The following is a 16710-nucleotide window of genomic DNA, read 5'->3' as shown; positions in this document are numbered from 1 at the left end:
CACCTGCTGGAGAGATGTTACCCACAGGCAGGTCCTTAAAGGCCTTAAGGGCCGCTGGACAGAGGCCTCAAGCTCTGAGGGAGTGATACCCTCTGAGCACGCATATCCCATCTGGCAGGTGCGGGCCGGCGGCTTCGAGTTCTCGCCTGGGATGCTGCAGGTGTACTCGGATAGCCTGCTTACACTGCCAGCCATCGTGGGTATCGGTGGGGGTGGTGGCCTCTTGCTTCTGGTCATCGTGGCCGTGCTCATTGCCTACAAACGCAAGTCCCGGGATGCTGACCGTACCCTCAAGAGACTGCAACTCCAAATGGACAACCTGGAGTCACGCGTGGCCCTTGAGTGCAAGGAAGGTCAGCAGGGGGGTGAGACCGAAGCTTGGGGCAGGAGGTATTGCTGAGGCAGTCACCACCACTGACCCTATCTTGTCCTACTAACTGGCTCTGGCTCAGTCCCAGGAAGGTGGCAGAGGCTGAGATAGTGGTGTTGAGAATTTTGTCCTAAACTAGGGAAACTGAGGCACAGAAAAGTACATTGGTTGGTTTCTTAAGGTCAGGACCAGTGATCCTAGTCAGACAGCAGGAAGGCTGGAACAGCGAAGGGTAAGGGGAGTCTCAGGAATGCTGCCCTTACCCCACATTGCCCCTGACCCCACACCTGGCCACAGCCTTTGCAGAGCTACAGACGGATATCCATGAGCTGACCAGCGACCTGGATGGTGCCGGCATACCATTCCTTGACTACCGTACTTATGCCATGCGAGTGCTGTTCCCTGGCATTGAGGACCATCCTGTACTGAAGGAGATGGAGGTAGGACTGCTAGCTCAGAGGTTCTGGGGGCTGCTGGGCAGCCAAGGGCATGACCGGTGGACAGCCAAGGGAATGCGGGCTGGTATGGCCTTCCAGAGAAAGGTTAGGGAGTATGGGATCAGACACACATTGATGCCTGCTCAGGATTGGGACCCTAAGCTCTGAGGCAGGGGCCTGATTTCTGGACAGGTAGCTTCCTCTGGGTGACACTAGTACCTGTAATGCTTCAGGAGGCAGAACGGAGATTCTAGGCATAGGGCAGTGCCCCAGGCCTCACCCAAGCTAACTGCCTGTTAGCCTGGGATCGTGGTTCCTCTCCATGCCTAGGCTCTGTGGTACTTTCTACAATTCACCTGCCCGGGTCTCTTGGAGGATCTAGGTGCCGAGCTCCACTGTGCAGTGTGGGCAACCTGGCCTTTTCCCTGCCTTAGCTGTCAGGACCGTGTGCCCCCCAGGTGCAGGCCAATGTGGAGAAGTCGCTGACACTGTTCGGACAGCTGTTGACCAAGAAGCACTTCCTGTTGACCTTCATCCGTACACTGGAGGCTCAGCGTAGCTTCTCCATGCGTGACCGTGGGAACGTGGCCTCCCTCATCATGACAGCCCTGCAGGGTGAGATGGAGTATGCCACGGGCGTGCTTAAGCAGTTGCTTTCTGACCTCATTGAGAAGAACCTGGAAAGCAAGAACCACCCCAAATTGCTGTTGCGGAGGTACAATGACAGAAGCCTGGCCTGTGGGTATGGTCACTATGGGAGTCGTGGGGACCTGTGCCTGCTGGATGGTAGAAGTGACTCCACTCTCCTATCTGCTGCTCTTCCCGCAGGACTGAATCGGTGGCAGAGAAGATGCTAACCAACTGGTTCACCTTCCTTTTGTATAAGTTCCTCAAGGTAGGTGGCTCCACGTAGGGCCAGCTAAGCCTCAGGCCCAGTGAATGGAGAGCAGGGGTGGAGTGGGGCAGAAGCCAAATGTCCACATGGTACAAAGGCCAGAGCCCAGGTGTGAATGTCCCAGCCCAGCAACCCAGATCCCTTGCTCCTGTTTCCCATGCTGACCCTTGCCACCTCCAGAAGTAGGGTAGGCATTTACACTCTGAAGTTAGTGCCCAGGCTGGAGTTTGGAAATGAGCTTGGATCTCTATTTGATGCCTGGAGCGAGCTGCCAGGCTCAGGATGGGGACTGCACCTAAACGGGCTTCTGAGGGTCTGACACTGGCCCTCAAGAGCTCTGTGTGCAGTCTGTGATAGAGTGTGAGTCCACACTAGGCTTCTGGCTCCCTAAAGCCCTCAAAGCCCATCAGGTGCCAGGGTGGGCTGGTTGTTGAACTGCATTATCATACAGTCTTGAGAAGCTTTCTGGTTTCCCCTAACCTCATGGCCAATGGGATAGATGCCGCAGATGGTGACAGTCGGTCACCCAGGTAGCATAACCTGTGCAATCAGCCCTGGCCAGTACTCTGGATACAGTAACCAGCAGCGCAGCTGGGCAGAGATGGACTGGTGCCAGTCCCTGGACAGTCCTCTCCCAGTAGGCTGCTGCTGATCTCTGACTGGCTGACCCAGAAGGGTCGGCACATGATCCCTCCCTGGTGGGATGTCTTTGCCTGCCGGGGGGGCTGAGGGGGGAGTAGATAAGAGATGGTAGTAAGAGACAGCAGTGGTTGTGAGGAGTGAGTCAGGAGGCCTGAAGGACCAGAGATGCAGCAAAGTGACCTGGAGGCACAGGGGCAGCTGGGGAGAAGGGAGTCTCTGTGCACAGCAGCCCCGTGATAGTTAATGGGCATATCTCCTATGACACTGCTGCCCTGTGGACAGTTATTTACATGCTTGTTAAAGCAGACTCTGTGGACCAGAAGAAGCAAGGCAGAGCAAAGGCTAAGGCATTCCAGCAGCTGTGCCCGTGCTGGGTCTTGACGCGTGCTGGCCCTGTTTGACCCTCATTTTCCACACCAAGGAGCGGGTGCAGTCTACCCACTGAGTCTCAGATCCTGAGCCAGCTCTGGAGTGCTGACTGCTACAATGTGGGGAGGCCAGCTGCCTCTGGAAGCTGGTGGAGCTGGCCCTGCAGCTGTCACTGTGGGGCAGAGGGAGCTGAGCCTGTCAGATGTCTGGGACAGCCTCATGGAGGGGCATTGGCCTCACAGGGCACTCAGGCATGTGGGAATGATGTTGGGGGTGGGGGACACGACAGCTGAGGGAGCAGCAGGAAGAGGGGTACAAAAGGGAGGAAGCAGAGCTTAAGGGAAACAGTGGGCCACCCTGCCCCAAGTCCACTCTTGGGCCCTGGGCCGGGAGCTTGGGGTTTCCTCTCAGCTCTGGGTTTTGGTGGGCAGTGGGAACTGAAACTCCACATACCAAGGCCAGGCCACAGGCGGCCATGCTGGAGCCTTGCTCCTGGAGACTGACCTGCCCCAGGAGTAGGCCCAGTTGGCCTAGGCCTGTTCCGTCTCTGTCTGTGGCCACTGAGCCACACATAGGCCTCTTACCAGGCTTTGCTGTGTGGTGCTGCGAGAGGATGCCCTCAGTGCCTCCCTCCCTGAGCTGGCACCAGACCCTCCTGCTGCCATAGTTTTGCCTTCTCTGGCCTCTAAGGCTTGTGGCACATACTGCATAGCTTTCCAGAGCTGTTGCTTTCAGTCATGAGACAAGTCCCTCCACCCTTCCATGGCTCAACGGCTGGTCTCTCTTTAACATGCTAAGACTTAAAAACTGTTTTATTGGATTAAAATACACATAATTAAAAAAATTCACCACCTTTTAAACTTTTTTAAATGACATTTCTATTTCTTCATTCTGCGGGTGTATACCACCGTGTGTATGTGCAGTCAGAGGACAGCATGCAGGAGTTGGTTTTTTCCTTCCACCCTGGGGGTCCCAGGGAGTGATCTCTGTTGTCAGAGTTGGCAGCAGGTTCCTTTATTTACTGAATCATCTCACCAACCCTTGTCTTATTATTTGAGATAAGGCCTCCCTAAATAGCCCAGGCTGGCCTCAAACTCATGCCCTTCGTGCCTCAGTTTGAGTGTTTATAGTGTACAGGTACCTGCCATCTGCACTGTTTGTCTTGTAAACCTGAACTCTGCCATCATGAAATGTTTCCTATCCCTCTCCTTCCCTCCACTGTACCCCTTTGTAGTTTCTGCCTCCGAAGCAAGTGGAATCGTCCATTGCAGCCTTGCATGGCTGGCTAAATCCACCCACGTGGCTGCAGACCTGTCTGTGGACAGGTATATATGACCCTGCGCAGCCACCGGGCTTTGCCTTTGGGTCAGTTGCTTGTGGTTAGCTACAGTCCACAGTACGCAGTAGAAAACTATTGGAGAAGTGCAGGTCATAAGCCACTCTGAAAAGTATGAATGGTTTCTTCATACAGCTGGGATGTCCGCCTCTGGCCTGCATAACCGCACCACACACACAGCTCAGTTTGTACTAGGGAGGAAATGCATGGGGGTTCGGTCTCAGGCTTTATGAGTTTGCAATGGGCAGGGTCTGAGCCCAACACCTGCCCCACAGATCACTGGTGATGAGAACGCATGAGCCAGGTAGTTTGCTCTGCCTGTCACTACACTGTCAACAACATCTGTGGGTAAAGGGGCAGCGCTCGGCTCTGGTGGTCACAGCCATATTCAGTGTGCGTCATCCTAGGCAGGTTTCTGAAATGAAGCAAATGTCCATAGGTAGAGGAACAGGTTTTGTTCAAATGTTTGTTTGCGTTCTGGCTGCGTTGTCACTCTGGTCTGCAGTTCTGGCTTAAGTGATCCTCCTGCCTCAGCTTCCCATGCTGTGAGTAGCCTCACCCGTCCTGAGCTTTTCCCAATAAGGTCTGGTGCGGGGGCACCTCGCTCCTCAGGGCTTTCTTCTCTGTCACAGCCCCCCAGGTAGGGCTAGGCCCACGTTTTCAGGTAAGTTGGCACATGGTATTTGCCCTCTTGGTAGGCGCGTAGTGTTCCACAGTGTGACCACTGTGTTGTCAGTTTCACTGTCCTCTGTCACATTGGCAGGTGTTAGGAGAATCCGAATTCTTCCCCAACACAGCCAGCTTCTGGTGTAGCTGTCTGCTGTGGTGGGCTTCCAGAGTGACCGTAGGTGACCAGGCATACTCCAAGACTCCTTCCTGGCCTGGGGGCCGCTGACTCCACCATAGATGAGCACATGTGGATGGACAGCAAGCTGCTTCAGCAGCATTTATTAGCAAGTTAAACCTCCTGCTTGATCGGCCACTTTCATCTTCTTTGAAGCAACATTTGCATGTTTTCTAGAGTTATTTTCTTTAGTATATGGTAGGTTTGTTGTTGTGTTGGTCTTGTTTTAAATAACAGCATCCCATTGTTTGCAGCTCCTAGGCTAGAGATGCATGAGGTAGCGATCTGTCTTGCCTTCCTTGCAGATGGGCAAGCTGCTGCTCTGTTGCCTCTCTGTATGAAAGGGCCATTCTCTCCACCTCAACAGGGTTGAGAGGAAGCTGAGGCCCCACATTCTCCTTGTCATGGGACAGAGAAATAGGGCCAGAGAGAGGAAGGCCTTGGGCTTAGGACAGCTTCTTTCTGGGCCCACCTCCTTTCTGGGCTCTCATCTCTGATTGCTCTTTCACAGTCTTGGCAGGCCTGGTGAAAGCGATGGTGTGGGCTGGCAGGGGGGAATGGCTGCCTTCAGGGTCTGGTGAACTGCCTGGCTGAGACGGAGTTTTGCTAAGAAGCCCTGGCTTTTCCAGGACAGATGCATTAGGGTTGGGTGGGTCTACATTCAAGGCTTCGGGCATCTTGCCTGCCTCCTCTGCTCTTTTTACTGTGCTTAGGAACCCTAGGGCAGACATCTAATCTGGGGAATGTTATGAGGTAGTGTTTGCTGAAAGAGGCAGCTTTGATGGCTCTGAGTCCCAACCTGCTCCCCCTCCCTCCTCCTCCCTGGCTGACTTAATGAAGCCAAGTTTGCAAATGAAACATAATTTCAAAGACAGGAGTGTTGTCGGAAGGTCTCGGATGATCTATGCTCCTGGCCGGTCCTTAGCAGCTGTCTCTTTAATTACCTCAGATGCTAACAAGGGTCTAGAGCATCTGGGTCCAGGAGCAGAGTCACTGTGGGCTTGCCAAGGACCCACCTGGGCCACCTCCTGCCTGGGCATTCTCAGCCACCCAGTGGCCACTGTGACGAGTGATGCCAGCAGGCAGGGGTGGGCATTCAGGGCCATGGGACCACCCTGAGTTCCAGCCAGCTGCTCCCCTCCCCTTGCTGAGTGATGTGAGCTTTTCCTGTGATAGCTTCTCCTTCATTCAGCTCACTCAGCAGTGATTAACTCCCAACACTGTGCTGCGGCTCTCAAAACTGCCTGCCTCAATCCAGGACTTGGGAGAACCTAAAGGGGGTTTAGTGATGGGCAAAGGCTCTGGGGTGGGGCCTAGATATGATTCACACTTGTAGTGAGGGGAGCCAGATGACAGTAGCTGGAGGCAGGGACAGTGCCAGGTCTTTACCAAGTGTCCAGAGGCACCCCGGTAGCCCCCATTTGTTCTTGGCATAAGGCTGTGGGTTCCTTTGCCCCTTGGTGGTGTGGAGCCTCAGGAGTCAGTGTGTTTCTGTCAATGATCATGTGAAGCAGGGTGTTAGTGGGGTGCTGGACTTGTATCTAGGTGGGTCCCTAGACATCCAGGAGATCCTGATCATACCTGGTGTGTACCGAGAGCAGGGGTCCACCTGCCTTGCTCTTCCTTCCATGAGCGTGTTGTCCATGCATGCCTGCCTTTAACTGGTACCTCATCCTTATCAAAGATTTCCATATCTGTGTCACAAGGACACTGGGGTTGTTGCTCACTAGATTGCCTCACCCGGTGTTGGCTTCAGAGACAGGCTTGCCTCATAAGAGGAGAGATGGAGCTGTTGGAAGCAACTCAATAGCCCTTAAAGGGCTGACTAGGTCCTGGCCCCAGCTCACACCCTACCATCTACACAGGAGTGTGCTGGGGAGCCGCTCTTCATGCTGTACTGTGCCATCAAGCAGCAGATGGAGAAGGGCCCCATTGATGCCATCACAGGGGAGGCCCGCTACTCTCTGAGTGAGGACAAGCTCATCCGGCAGCAGATTGACTACAAGACCCTGGTGAGCCCCCAGTCCTGGGTCTTCCCCTTCGAATGACACTGAATTGAGTGAGCAGGACTGGCAGAAGCAAGGGGTGGGGCTAAGGCTGCCATACCACCCTCCTCACACAGACCCTGAACTGTGTGAACCCCGAGAATGAGAATGCACCTGAGGTTCCTGTGAAGGGGCTGAACTGCGACACCGTGACACAGGTCAAGGAGAAACTACTGGATGCTGTATACAAGGGTGTGCCTTACTCACAGCGGCCCAAGGCTGGGGACATGGACCTGGGTGAGTGGCAGGCCAAGTGCCCCTGTGCATTCAGATCAGAAGCCAATCCCCTAGTGCCAGTTGTCCTGTTGGTAGGGGATGCTTACCAGAAGGCATCCAACAGAAAGTCTGCAAGGGAGGTGACAGGGTAAACTGGGGTCTGCAGGCCAGGGTAAAGTGATGGAGGAAAAGAGGCAAGCCTTGAGTTTGATATTCTCTGTGAAGTCAGGGCTGTCAGGGCTGAGGGGACAGGCCTTTGCATTGGGGGAAGTTGAAAGAGGGGATCCTGTGGCAGACTTGGCTGGAAAGGCTGGACCTGGATCTGGATGAAACAAGGTCTACCTCTTAGGCTCATCCAGGTAGCAGATGAAAGGCCAGCCCATGACTGTACCACCTCTGAGCCAGTGAATGGAGCTCTCAGTGGATGGAGGGGCCTCAGCTTGTTACTCTATGTAGGCTCTTCCCCCAAGTGCAGAGCAAGCCCCTCCCTGCTGTCATGGCTTCCCCACTCCTTCCTTCTGTGTACCAGCAGAATGAGGAGCTTGGGTGGGAGGGAGGGAAAGAAGGAAGGCCACCTCCAATACCCTACTTCCTGTAGAGTGGCGCCAGGGCCGCATGGCACGCATCATCCTTCAGGACGAGGACGTCACCACCAAAATTGACAACGACTGGAAGAGGCTGAACACACTGGCTCACTATCAGGTGACCCTACTGTCCAGGGACCAGGCCACCCAACTCTGAACACACTGGCTCACTATCAGGTGACCCTACTGTCCAGGGACCAGGCCACCCAACTCTGGAAGTTTTTTGAGGGAAAACTTCCCTTAAACTGGAACATGCCCAGCCAGGTGTGGACTGTGCCATGCCTAAGGGATTATATGCTCTGGAACTGTCTTGATGGAGACTCAGAGTGATGGCATGATTTGCCTCCAGGGGCAGAACGAAGGGTGTCTTCAGGTCCCCCATGTTAGGCAGGACATCTTGGCACCCTGGTAACTCATCTTTGACATCTGCTCACAGGTGACAGATGGCTCATCGGTGGCACTAGTACCCAAGCAGACATCTGCCTACAACATCTCCAACTCCTCTACCTTCACTAAGTCTCTGAGCAGATACGGTGAGGGTCTAGCAGGGTTGCAGCCAGGTGGTGGGCGGTGGACCTGGATTGGATGCCTTCTTCCTAATGTTCTGCCATAGTGTGTTGGATGTCAGGATTAAAGTGCTGTGGCCTGTCACTGGACTCTTGGCCTTCCCTTCAATTTTGAAGCAGTGTCTTTCCCCATAGACTGTAACCAGGCAGCCTCATGCTGCTCATGTGGCCACAGTGGTTATTCCCAACATACCTGGAAGGAGGCTTGGTGCCCCAGAATCTGAGGGAAAACTGTTTGGGTGGGGCAGGTCTGGCCACGGGTAAGGGAAATGGCCCTGCCAGCTGACAGGCTATTCCTGCAGAGAGCATGCTGCGTACAGCCAGTAGCCCCGACAGCCTACGCTCACGAACACCCATGATCACGCCAGACCTGGAAAGTGGCACAAAACTGTGGCACCTGGTAAAGAACCATGACCACCTGGACCAACGCGAGGGTGATCGTGGCAGCAAGATGGTCTCTGAAATCTACCTGACAAGGCTGCTGGCCACCAAGGTAGGTGTATGGAGATAGGCCAAATTCAGAGTTCCTACAGACCTGTCAAGGTCATCTAGGAGGTTGGTGCCCTGGACAGCTCTGAAACTCAGTACCTCACCCTGCAGGGGACACTGCAGAAGTTCGTGGATGACCTGTTTGAGACCATCTTCAGTACAGCGCACCGTGGCTCTGCCCTGCCTCTGGCCATCAAGTACATGTTTGACTTCTTGGATGAGCAGGCCGACAAACACCAGATCCATGACTCCGATGTGCGCCATACCTGGAAGAGCAATTGGTGCGACTGGTGATGGGCATGCACCAGGGATGGGACTGCTATGGGCAAGGCAGAGTGGGCCAGGCCCTACGGTGCCAGGATCGCCCTGTATCCTGTCACAACCCTACAACTCTAAGTCTACAGGAATTGCTTGGGTGAGGGGCTGCCATACAAGAAACAGCTTAGTGAGCTCGAGCCAATTGATAACATAGAGGAAATGATATTCCTAGCATAAGCCTCTACTCAGTGATGTGTAATGCTGGCATCTGGGGATAGAGATGGCTCTAAAGACCACTCTGAGATCATGTGGCATTAAGTGTGGAGCTCTATACAGCAGGTATGAGTTGAGGCCACCCCGGACTCCAGTGGGTTCACTTCTGTGCTTTCCATGGCTACTGTTGTGTTATCCCTGACCTACCTTTTCCTAGCATAGACCACCTATGCTTGTGAACCAGCCTTAGCTGCCTGCAGCCTAGCCATGGGCCCCACAGCCTCTTGCTGCTCAATGTTCTTTGGTTTTGGCCTACAGGCATAGTTACAGGCTTCTATGTGCAGCCCTGACCCTGCTGGCTCTGCCCATGTGCGGTCTTGTCACCCCCATAACTCACAAGTTTAGAGGAAGGCCACTTAGACTGAAGACTGGTCCCTTGGCTTTCCTCCCCAACAAGGTGGTATGCTATCTCCAGACCCTTCCTTCTCCTCTAGGACCCTACCCTACTGGAGGATTCCCACCAGAGCATACCCATACCTTGTCAACTCCTTATTCCCTGGAGCTGTGCTCTGGCCTCTAAGTCCAGTCGGTCATCGGCTTCCCTAGTCTCCTGTCCCTCAGCATCCTATGCTGGATGGCTCTGGCCTCAGCGCAGAGCCCTGTGCCCCTCCTCTTCCCTCTCACCATTCCTTTTGGCTTTTATCTGCTGCTTCCCTCCAGGACTGTGGGAGCCTAAACCCCAGCTCCATCAGTGCTACCTGTCAGGGACCAGCAAAGGAGGGACTACTGTGTGGCAGCACTGGCCTGGATCGCTCTGCTGTATGGAATTCTCTAGATTTACTCTAGAGCAGCTGCCTCAGCCATGTGGAATTACCACTTTTTTGGCACATGCCTATGGTCACCAACAACCTCAGTCTTCACTTTTAGTTTCTGTTTGAACAGCACGTGTGATAATTGGGTGCTTGACCAAGGCTGTCTAAGGTGTTGTGGGGCATAGAGGGTAGGTATTAAGACGGTCCTCAGTCAGGGGCTGAGCACAGAAGCAGGGATATAAGCCAGTGTGCAGATGTCAGCAATGCCCCCTGCATGTAAGCTAGACATGTGGAATGATGCTCTGGGAGTTGCCAGGTTGTAGGCAGCTTGTCCTGTCTGGCCTGTGGGGTAAGGGGCTTCCCCTGCCCCACTTGGATATGTGGACATCCACTCATTTTCTGGAGGACAGGGTCAGGCCTATGGGATGGTTGGCCATGCTTCTACCTGCTGTACAGAAGGAAAGTGGGGTGCAGAGGGGTCCCTCTAAGCAGTCTTGGACCTGCTTGTCCACAGCCTGCCCCTGCGCTTCTGGGTGAACGTGATCAAGAACCCACAGTTTGTGTTTGACATCCACAAGAACAGCATAACGGATGCCTGTCTCTCCGTGGTGGCACAGACCTTCATGGACTCCTGTTCCACGTCAGAGCACAAGCTGGGCAAAGACTCACCCTCCAACAAGTTGCTTTATGCTAAGGACATCCCCAACTATAAGAGCTGGGTCGAAAGGTGGGTGGCCAGCAGAGGTTGTGCAGGCTTAGGCCAGAGGTTGGTGGGTGGGTAGGCCCTGTAACCCCACACATGTTGACCCTGCCACCTACTGTCAGGTACTATGCTGACATTGCCAAGATGCCCGCCATCAGTGATCAAGACATGAGCGCCTACCTAGCAGAGCAGTCCCGACTGCATCTTAGCCAGTTCAACAGCATGAGTGCCCTGCATGAGATCTATTCCTACATCGCCAAGTACAAGGACGAGGTGAGCCCCCACCCCCACCCCAACTCCTGGCTCCACCTGTATCTCAGAACTGGCCCAATACTTGCTTTGGCTTCTGTACCTGACCACCCAGCTGTGTCTGGGACTATAAGGAGAGCAGAGATTATGAGTACACAGAAGAGTCTCTGGGAGCAGGGTGGGGAGTTAAGGTAACAGTATCTTCTAAAGGTGGACCACTGTGGGTCTATAACAGTTTACTGGGCTAGGTAATATCTCTGGGGCCAGGCAGAAGCTGTCAGTGTTGTCGGACTTGGAGTGGTCTTCTAGGAAGCTCCTTGTCCTTTACCAAGGAATAGGTCCCTGGCTCATCTCTGAGGTAACTTGTCTCTACTCTGGGCTAGAGCATATGGGTGCAAATGGCTAAGGACTGGGAATGTGTGGACAGTGCCAAAGCTAAGGCAGAGTGGACCTGGCTGGCTAAGATCACTAGGGTCCACATGGCTAAACTTAGGGCCCACCTGGGGACAGACAGGAAATGTAGACATGCCTGGGTAACCTGGGTGTGGAGGCTTTGGACTTGGCTATGTTCCTGAGCTAAATGGATTGTTATAGGTCTAGAAGCAGGGAGGTCTGCTGTCTGGGCTGAGCCAGTGAGGTGGATAGCCTGGTAGCCTTTCTGGAGGTAGGTAGCCACCTATGGGCTCAGAAGGGCTCTAGGCACCAAACCAGGCATGGAAGGGCTCATAGGCTGTAGTGATTGAGAGCATAGGATGGGACACTGAGCCTGGGCTCCCACGTAGACTGGGGTTTGGGAAGCCTGATGACTGTAGGTAGAGGTGTGATCCTCAAGAAGACAACCTAAGGCCGTAAGAAATCCAGCAACAGGAGAGAGCAGTGACCATGCCACAACCGATGGCAGGGAGTAGGGCACTCCTATAGAAGCCCAGGAAGGCGGGGTGGGGTGGGAGAGGCCGTAGTCAGGAATCAGAGCCTAGCCGATAAGGGTAAAAGTGATGATCTCGGGGGCTCACCCTGGAATGCTGTAGGACTCAGGATCAGAAATGTTTTCACAGCTAGGAACTGATAGAGTCAGGTCTTGACTGATCCCCAAATCCCCACTAGGCATAGCATGTCATTTGCAATACCCAGACAGGCTTTCCTAGAGCCTTCAGCCCATGTGTGTGGGTAGTCAGCCCTAACCCTGACCTGTCCCACCCTGGTCCTCCACAGATTCTGGTAGCGCTGGAAAAAGATGAGCAGGCACGAAGGCAGCGGCTTCGGAGCAAACTGGAGCAGGTGGTGGACACGATGGCCCTGAGCAGCTGAGCCCTAGAAGTGACCACCCAGCAGGAGGCAGAGCAGGAGGGCAGTAAGGGGGACCCAGGAGACAGCCCTTGGCTCACCTATACCGAGTGCCAGGTGTGGGGGCTGCAGTTGGGTCCTGGCCCTCGCCTTCCTCTCCCTGCCGTGCAGGGTTGACTTTTATTGCTGTGGATGTGAGGGCCCTGCCGAGCCACCTCTGTGCCTAGGGCTTGCTGCCTTGGGGCAAGGATTGCAAAGCAGGGCTGGTTCTGCCCAAGGATATTTGCTGCTTGGCAAGAGCTGCTGGTGGCCTTCCTGGGAGAGAGGTGGCCTCTGAGGGGCCGAGATAGAAGGCCAGGCCCTCCTGAAGGAGGGCACCAAGACAAGGGAACTGGACCAGTTTGCAGTTCCTGGCTTCTCCAGCTGCTACCAGCGGGCAGAGTCTGAGGGAGAGGCGAGATACCCAGGGCTGGGCAAAGAGAGCCACAGCCTGGGGCTGTCCCACTAGCCTCTACTCCAGCACCCCGTGCTTGCTACCACCCTCAGATTCACCGCGTGCTCTGCGCGGGCCAAGGCTGGAGTGCCACGTCCTTCTGTTGGGGAGAGGCTCTACTCCCCTCCTATGGAGGGGCTGCAGACCCCACTCCTGAGTGACATGCGGACAACGGCTAGGCAAACCCTTCTCTGTCCTCAGGGCTGTGCCTCTGGGAGCCTCCGGGCCTGGGGCTCCAGTCAGAGTGCATGTTCCCATTATTTATTCCCCGCTCCTGCTCCTTGCTCTGCCCATTGTGGAGCTCAGGAGGGTAGCAGACCGCTGTCCCACCACCCTCTCTCCTCCCTGCTCCTGACACTCCCCAGTGGCTTCCAGTCTGGCATCTCAGCAGTGTCCTGGCCCCCGCAGTGGGACATCTGGGTACTGCTTTTTAAGGGAACAAGAAATCCTGCTGCATTCTGCCCTAGGGGTAGGGCAGGGTACTTCTGCCATCCTGCTGGCCATGGACAGTGACCCAAGGGACCGGAGGTCAGCTGTGTCCACCTTTGCCCACAACGAGCAACAGAACACATTTTTAATGGACCCTGTACATATATATATATATGTATATGTATATGTATATATATATATGTGGCCCCAGCCCCAGTGGGGTGCTGTACAGTTACTTGAGGGAGGAGACACAGAAAGGCAATTCAGGAGGAACCCAGGTGGAAGAGAGCAAAGCCAAGGGTCCTGGAGCTGCCATCTGATGTGGCCTCTGCTTCCCACAGACGGAAGAAACCCCTGCCCAAGCTACCGGGTGCCCCAACTTCGGGTACAGAGGCTGTGGACCTGCATGACTGTGCTAGCGTTTAGTCTGAGTTGATCTTTTCGAACTGCAAGTGTTGAATACTAGAGGTGGTTAGACCCTTTTTTTTTAATGTTTTTTAAATTAATTAGTCATTGGAAAAGCAAGCGAGCGGCCTATCCTCTTTTCAAGTTCACTTTTTCGATGGTACTAAAGATTATAATGGATTTTAAGGGACAGCTAAATGTGGCCAGGCCCAGCCTCAGTGCTGGGGACAACGTACCCCATGTCCATGGGCTGCTAGCCTTGTACTCCCTCACATTCCAAGCTGGGGAGCCAGATGGGACAGGTTGGACGTCAGATTAGAGCTGCGCCTTTAGGCTGCTATGGGGCAGGTGCAAGGACTCAGGGAGCTCCTCCTCCATGGTTGTCAAGGGGCCTGGGTACCCTAGGCCTTGAGCTCTGGTCAAGTGTCTCTGTGGCTCACTCTTTGGGCTGATACTGGGGTCAGAGCCAAGTCTAGCCAACCTGGATATAAAGTTTCTCAGTAGCCCCTGTTGCCTGGGGTTTTTCCCTTGGATATAACCCTCTCTTCCTTCTGATGCCTCCGGGCTGTGCCTGGGTGGGAGTCTCAATTTCCCCTAAAGTCTTCCCTGGATGCGGGCTTCAAATAGAAGCCCCTAGTTCTTCCAGCTCTGCCTGGACCATGCACAGCTTCTAGGCTCAACGCCTTCACTATCCAGCCCTGCCACCCTGCCCAAGGCCCCCAGGCTCCCTTAGAATGGGCCAGCCTCACTCTACCCTACCAGGCCACCACACTTCTGTGGGTGTCATAGGTGGGTGGTGAGGTCACCTGGAGCAGCCTCCCCAGGGCATCTGTTCGCAAGCACTTTAGCGTATCTGTTTACATGCGAGCTGCCCTAGCTGGTCTCGCCAGGCCTCTTCTCGGCACAGCCATCAGGGCCAGGCCTCACCTCCCTGGACCAGACTCTGCCACTCCTGGACTGGACTCTGACATCTGCTGGCCTTGGTGTTCAAGAGCCACCCATCTCTGTGGCACCCTGCAAAGGGCGCCACTCCAGCTTAGATATAGCCTGGGTTTGGAGCCCACTGTGCACTGGGTGGTAGATGCTCAGAGCCAACCTCTACAGTCCTAGGCCCAAGGGGGTGGCCAAAGCACTACTCCAGCCAGCCTGGCCCTAACATTCTTGGTACTGCCGTGGGCTCTGTCCCCCAAAGCCCTAACCTCCTGCCTGGTTTTCCCCCTTTGAACCCAGACTCAGGAGTGCCTAGGCTGTTAAAAGCTGAGCCTGGGTGCCTGGCTTCCACATGCCTTGGGCTGGCCCTGTGCTCTCCTGCTAGCCCACCCTCTTATGGTTGGACAGCTGACGAGGGCAGCAGGGATTAGGGCCTTGATGTGTCCCCAAGAGGCACAGCATTGAGTTCCAGGCACAGGCCAGCTCCCTCTGTTGGCACAGAGGGTCCTGACCACCACCCCCTACTCCAGTTCCCCCAGTTTGGATCTGGTGGCTCACATCGGTGCTACACAAGCTAGAGTAGATATATTTAGAGAGAGAAAGCTATTTTTAAGGTGAAGCCCATGATTAGCTGTCCTTTAATGCCGCAGAACACTCCCTTTACCCCCCACCCAAAAAAATGGTCATTTGGACGGTCTGAGTAGACCAGGAAGCGGCAGAGCCGACACGCTCAGCCATCAGATTGTAAATATACGGCTATTTCCTATTTTACGGTTCTTCAGATTTAGTACTTGTAAATAAACACACATTAAGGAGAGATTAAACATTTTTGCTAAAGCTTGTGGCTCTGGGTCTTATTCTAGCGAGGGAGGGACCTAAGAGGTACCACAGAAATAGGAGCTTGTCACATCCTCAGGGCAGTACCTCATAGGTGGCAGCAGGCACTCTGGAACGTCTGTGCTCCAGACTGGGGGCTTGGTATAAACACATGGGCAGTGCACCCAAAAACCTAATAGACCCGTGTGCCACATCAGTTTCATCTAAGCTGAAAACACGAACAGCATGCCCTCATATCTGAACCCAGGCAAGGACAGGGGGAACCTCCTGGTGGTCTGTGTGGCAGGACCATGGGAAATCCTCATTGGGACCAGATCCATCTGTGAGGCAGGACCCCTGAGGCCCTGATAACCTGCAATGCAGATTCTGTCCCAGGGTTCAGGATGACCCAAAAGTGCATGCACAACCCAGAGCTGTGGGTTCCTGAGTTGCCCACAGAGTTGGTAGTATTTCCTTAGTGCCAGGGGTCTCTCTTCACCATGGCCTTGCACTAAGGGACAGCCCATGGGCAAACTCATTCAGTTTTATGGGATTGGATGACTTGGTTCAGGTACCCAATCTTCGCCCTTCTCACCAGGGAAGAATGCTGTGTGGAGTTGGGTGCAATAGCACTGAAGGAGGCAGCTCTCCCATCGCTGGAGGTGCTCCACCCCCGTAAGAGGATCTTGATACCTAGAACTCCTGTCTGATGCCTGCTGTGCTGTTCATCCACTGCACAAGGCCAGGGAGCAGAGGTTTCAGGCCACACTGGTCCCCATGGGCTCTGAAGCACGCCTGCCTGCTTCTCATTCCAGTCCTTTCTGGACTCCAGTGGCATTCCATAAATCACAATCGGTGCTCCTCCATTCCCAGCTGGTCTGTCCTGACAGCCTGTTCAGTTTTGGTTTTTTTTTTTTTGTTTTTTTTTTTAAGCGGGGGCCGGGGTGTCAATGTAATCACCATGAAATTGCATGGGAACCAGATTTAGCAAATGTGGTCCTGTTTGGGGTGTGACATGGCCCGTTTATGTCTCTTGAGCCCTCCCGACTTTCTGGCACAATCAGCTCTGCCTCAATTACCCTCGTTAGGCTGCCAAGGGCTCCAGCCCTGCCACCCAGGAGCGAGGTAACCTCTCAAAGCAGCAATCAGCGCCCCTGCACGGGGTGATCAAGCATGATTAGGGCAAGCAAGGTCTGATTGCCATGCATCTTATAGAAGGCAGAGCTGTGGTGGCTCTGAGCAGGGCTGTCAAGGGGTCTGGGTGGCAGAAGCTCAAGGCCAGCCCTCAACTCTGGATCAAGAGGGTGTTTTGCTGTATCTCTCCC

General features: G+C 54.3%; 1 protein-coding gene across 1 annotated transcript in view; it reads left to right on the top strand.

The window, feature by feature from the left end:
* Plxna1 (plexin A1) overlaps positions 1 to 15400 on the top strand; it is a 47043-nt gene extending 31643 nt beyond the window's left edge. Inside the window, exons 20-32 of the mRNA XM_041632658.1 lie at positions 119 to 353; positions 668 to 810; positions 1266 to 1522; positions 1636 to 1702; positions 6759 to 6905; positions 7016 to 7175; positions 7753 to 7856; positions 8175 to 8271; positions 8607 to 8797; positions 8905 to 9074; positions 10591 to 10803; positions 10902 to 11052; positions 12241 to 15400. Of these exons, the coding sequence (XP_041488592.1) occupies positions 119 to 353; positions 668 to 810; positions 1266 to 1522; positions 1636 to 1702; positions 6759 to 6905; positions 7016 to 7175; positions 7753 to 7856; positions 8175 to 8271; positions 8607 to 8797; positions 8905 to 9074; positions 10591 to 10803; positions 10902 to 11052; positions 12241 to 12336 (2031 nt within the window). The 3' untranslated portion in view covers positions 12337 to 15400. The remainder of the gene's footprint in view (positions 1 to 118; positions 354 to 667; positions 811 to 1265; positions 1523 to 1635; positions 1703 to 6758; positions 6906 to 7015; positions 7176 to 7752; positions 7857 to 8174; positions 8272 to 8606; positions 8798 to 8904; positions 9075 to 10590; positions 10804 to 10901; positions 11053 to 12240) is intronic.
* Positions 15401 to 16710: the final 1310 nt, after the last annotated feature.

Source organism: Microtus oregoni, unplaced genomic scaffold, assembly GCF_018167655.1.
Source record: "Microtus oregoni isolate MIOR12 unplaced genomic scaffold, Mior012 000002F_ref0000024, whole genome shotgun sequence".
Classification (NCBI taxonomy): domain Eukaryota; kingdom Metazoa; phylum Chordata; class Mammalia; order Rodentia; family Cricetidae; genus Microtus; species Microtus oregoni.
Note: the sequence above shows the minus strand (reverse complement) of the source record. Positions and strands in the feature narration are given on the sequence as shown.